Here is a 3,080-nt window from a genome sequence, read left to right as displayed (position 1 = left end):
CATAGCAATTCGATTCGTTTGAGTGGAGCAGAGAAAGAGACCAAGAATTCGCCAACTCAGCGCCTGGGTTTATTTTGGCCAGATTCGTCGGGTCAGAGGCGCTGTCGATGACGATGCCTAAGCCTCTCCAGAGGCGCATTAAAAGTCCATTAAAAAAAACGACGGGAGGTGGGCTGCAAAGTGCTGAACTCGCTTGAGTTTGCTCCACTTTCATGAATATGCAAAGTTGTAAAGGAAATTGTGAGGGAAGGTGATCGAATTTTGGATACTCTTGAAAAGAAATAAACAAGCATATTAAAAGACTGAAAAGTTTTCTGCAACTTTTAGGAAACGAAAGTAAATGGTTGAAAAAACTATGTTTTTATCATATTTTGCTTATTAATAATCCAAAATCTATAATGAAGAGGTTTATGTTGCGTATAGCTAAACAATATTGTTAACGCAGTCATAGCTCTTCTAAAAGTATGTTAAACCCAGCTTAGAAAAACCAGACAAGTGATTGGATGATCTTGCCGGACCAGTACTTGGCCTTACAATAAATACTTCAACCTTTCCATTTGACCATTCCCAATAACCCAATTTTTCGGCTTTACATGTTGAAAACCCTTTTGTGAGTGTATAATTAAAATGATATTAAAAAGTTTATTTGCCCTTTTGGCAAGTTGTTCTCGATGAAAACGATGATTTGTCCAGAGCCAAAAATACAAAACCCTCCACACTCGAGAACAGCAAGGTGAGCGTGTGTGCGGCGCTATAAAGTGTTATGCAAATAAGGCGCTGCCGCTGCCAAACAAAGAAAGCGGAGAAAGAAAGAAAGAAAGAAAGAAAGAGGGATGCGCGCACGCGGCTTACACAAGCAACAATAAAACATTCATATTTTTAGTTTTATTAAAAAAGCGATCGAGATCTCCATCTGAGACTCGATCTTTCTCGACCTATAAGTAGCTGGCGTTTGGCAAACCACTCTGTCACTTTCCTCAGAAGTTAACTCCGGACAAGATGCGCAGTTATCTGGCCCTGCCGCTCCTGCTGCTGGGCATTAGCCTCACGTTGGCCCAGTACCAGTACCAGGCACCCCACCAAACCCTCGCCCAGCAGTTCGCCGATGTGGTGGATGTGGTTGATCCTGCAGAGCAGGCCCTGAAAGCTGTGCGACCAGTCAAGAATCGCAATCAGTGCACCGCCAAGCAGAATTGCTGTGAGTATACGAAAGTTATAAAGAAAATAAAAGATTTTTGGAAGTGCTATTAATGTTAATTAACGTTTACCTTAAATATGTTATTAATAGCTTAACATTCATTACTTAATTTCAGTCTGCGGCACTCCAAATGTCAACCGAATTGTGGGAGGACAACAGGTCCGCTCCAACAAATACCCATGGACCGCCCAGCTGGTCAAGGGTCGTCATTATCCCCGTCTCTTCTGCGGTGGTTCTCTGATCAATGATCGTTATGTGCTGACCGCTGCCCATTGTGTGCATGGAAACCGGGATCAGATCACCATTCGCCTGCTCCAGATCGACAGATCCTCTCGGGATCCTGGTATTGTGCGCAAGGTGGTCCAGACCACTGTCCATCCCAACTACGATCCCAATCGCATTGTCAACGATGTGGCTCTGCTGAAACTGGAGTCCCCTGTACCATTGACTGGAAACATGCGTCCCGTCTGCCTGCCCGAGGCCAATCAAAACTTTGATGGCAAGACTGTGAGTAGAAGGTTTTTGATTTATTTCAAATATTAGTTATGCTATTAAATACTTGGATCGGAGTTTATAGCGCTGTAAATGAAATATTTACGACTCTGTAAAGAATATTTATGTCTAAATGTTATTGTCTATATATAAATATTATATGGCTAAAACTCTGACTGGGATCTACAAAACCATTAGGTCTTCCTTATGAGGAATAAAAATCCTTAAAATACTAGACTTTAAAAATCATTAATAATTAATAATAAGTAAAACCCTGAATAACATCAAATATCTCTTCCAGGCTGTTGTTGCTGGTTGGGGTCTGATCAAGGAGGGTGGAGTCACCTCCAACTATCTGCAAGAGGTGAATGTGCCCATCATCAGCAACGCCCAGTGCCGCCAGACGCGCTACAAGGACAAAATCGCCGAGGTAATGCTCTGCGCAGGATTGGTGCAACAGGGTGGCAAGGATGCCTGCCAGGGCGATAGTGGTGGTCCATTGATCGTCAACGAGGGTCGCTACAAGCTCGCCGGTGTGGTGTCCTTCGGCTATGGTTGTGCCCAGAAGAATGCCCCAGGTGTCTACGCCAGGGTGAGCAAGTTCTTGGACTGGATCCAGAAGAACACCGTCGACGGTTGCTACTGCCAGAGCTAGATCATTTCGCTAAAAGAACTCATTTGCTTGTCTCATTCCTAAATTATTCTAAATTATTGAAAAGAAATTCACATCAAATAAATTCGTCAAATGCTTGGAATTGCTGGTTTTCATTTAAAATTAGGGAGATATTTTTAAAGGTAGCTTTAAAGCTAGTAAATATTTATAAAAATATTAAACAAAATATTTAACAAGTCAAAAATATTTGATTTATTAGCAAACAGAAACATCTAAATGTTAGGCCAGGCATAATAACCTCTTCATAATCCTTTCTGCGTACGATTTAAATGCCTGTCGCATCCGGCGGAGATAGCAATCGAGCAATCGAGGAACATTCCTTCGGCTGTGCTCCACCTTGTGGCAGTTTTGGGTAGAACTCCATTGGACCCACCCTCGTACTTGACGGCCATGATTAATGCCTCGAAATTGTTGCCGCTGATGGAAATCTTTTTGGCAGCGTTCACATCATAATCGCTCTGCAAAAACCCCAGCTCAAGCTTGAAAATAATATATAAAAAAAAAAGCCCATGTGCAGGTCCAGTCGAAAGTCGAACTGCAGTCGCTGTCAATCAGGCCCGAGTTGGCTAAAACCTGCGAGCGGCATAATTTGTTTTGACTCATTTTCATGCACAGCTCATAAATTCAGAGAGCGAGTGTGGGGAGACTAGAGTTGGAGAGTATGGGGAGACTATGGTGGAGTCCCTAGCCAGCACCTTGATTATGATTATGATGATG

At 42.7% G+C, this 3,080-nt stretch overlaps 1 protein-coding gene across 1 annotated transcript; it reads left to right on the top strand.

The window, feature by feature from the left end:
• Positions 1 to 958: 958 nt before the first annotated feature.
• Positions 959 to 2,445, top strand: LOC108102517 (trypsin-1). Its single transcript, XM_017207552.2, has 3 exons — positions 959 to 1,198; positions 1,314 to 1,705; positions 1,992 to 2,445. The coding sequence occupies exons 1-3, from the start codon at positions 1,000 to 1,002 to the stop codon at positions 2,343 to 2,345; spliced, it is 945 nt and encodes a 314-aa protein (XP_017063041.1). The 5' UTR covers positions 959 to 999; the 3' UTR covers positions 2,346 to 2,445.
• The last annotated feature ends 635 nt before the right edge of the window (positions 2,446 to 3,080 follow it).

The sequence above is a fragment of the Drosophila eugracilis genome, unplaced genomic scaffold, assembly GCF_018153835.1.
Source record: "Drosophila eugracilis isolate 14026-0451.02 unplaced genomic scaffold, ASM1815383v1 contig_1038, whole genome shotgun sequence".
Taxonomy (NCBI): Eukaryota; Metazoa; Arthropoda; class Insecta; order Diptera; family Drosophilidae; genus Drosophila; species Drosophila eugracilis.
The sequence above is the reverse complement of the archived record's forward strand: the minus strand, read 5'-3'. Positions and strand labels throughout refer to the sequence as shown.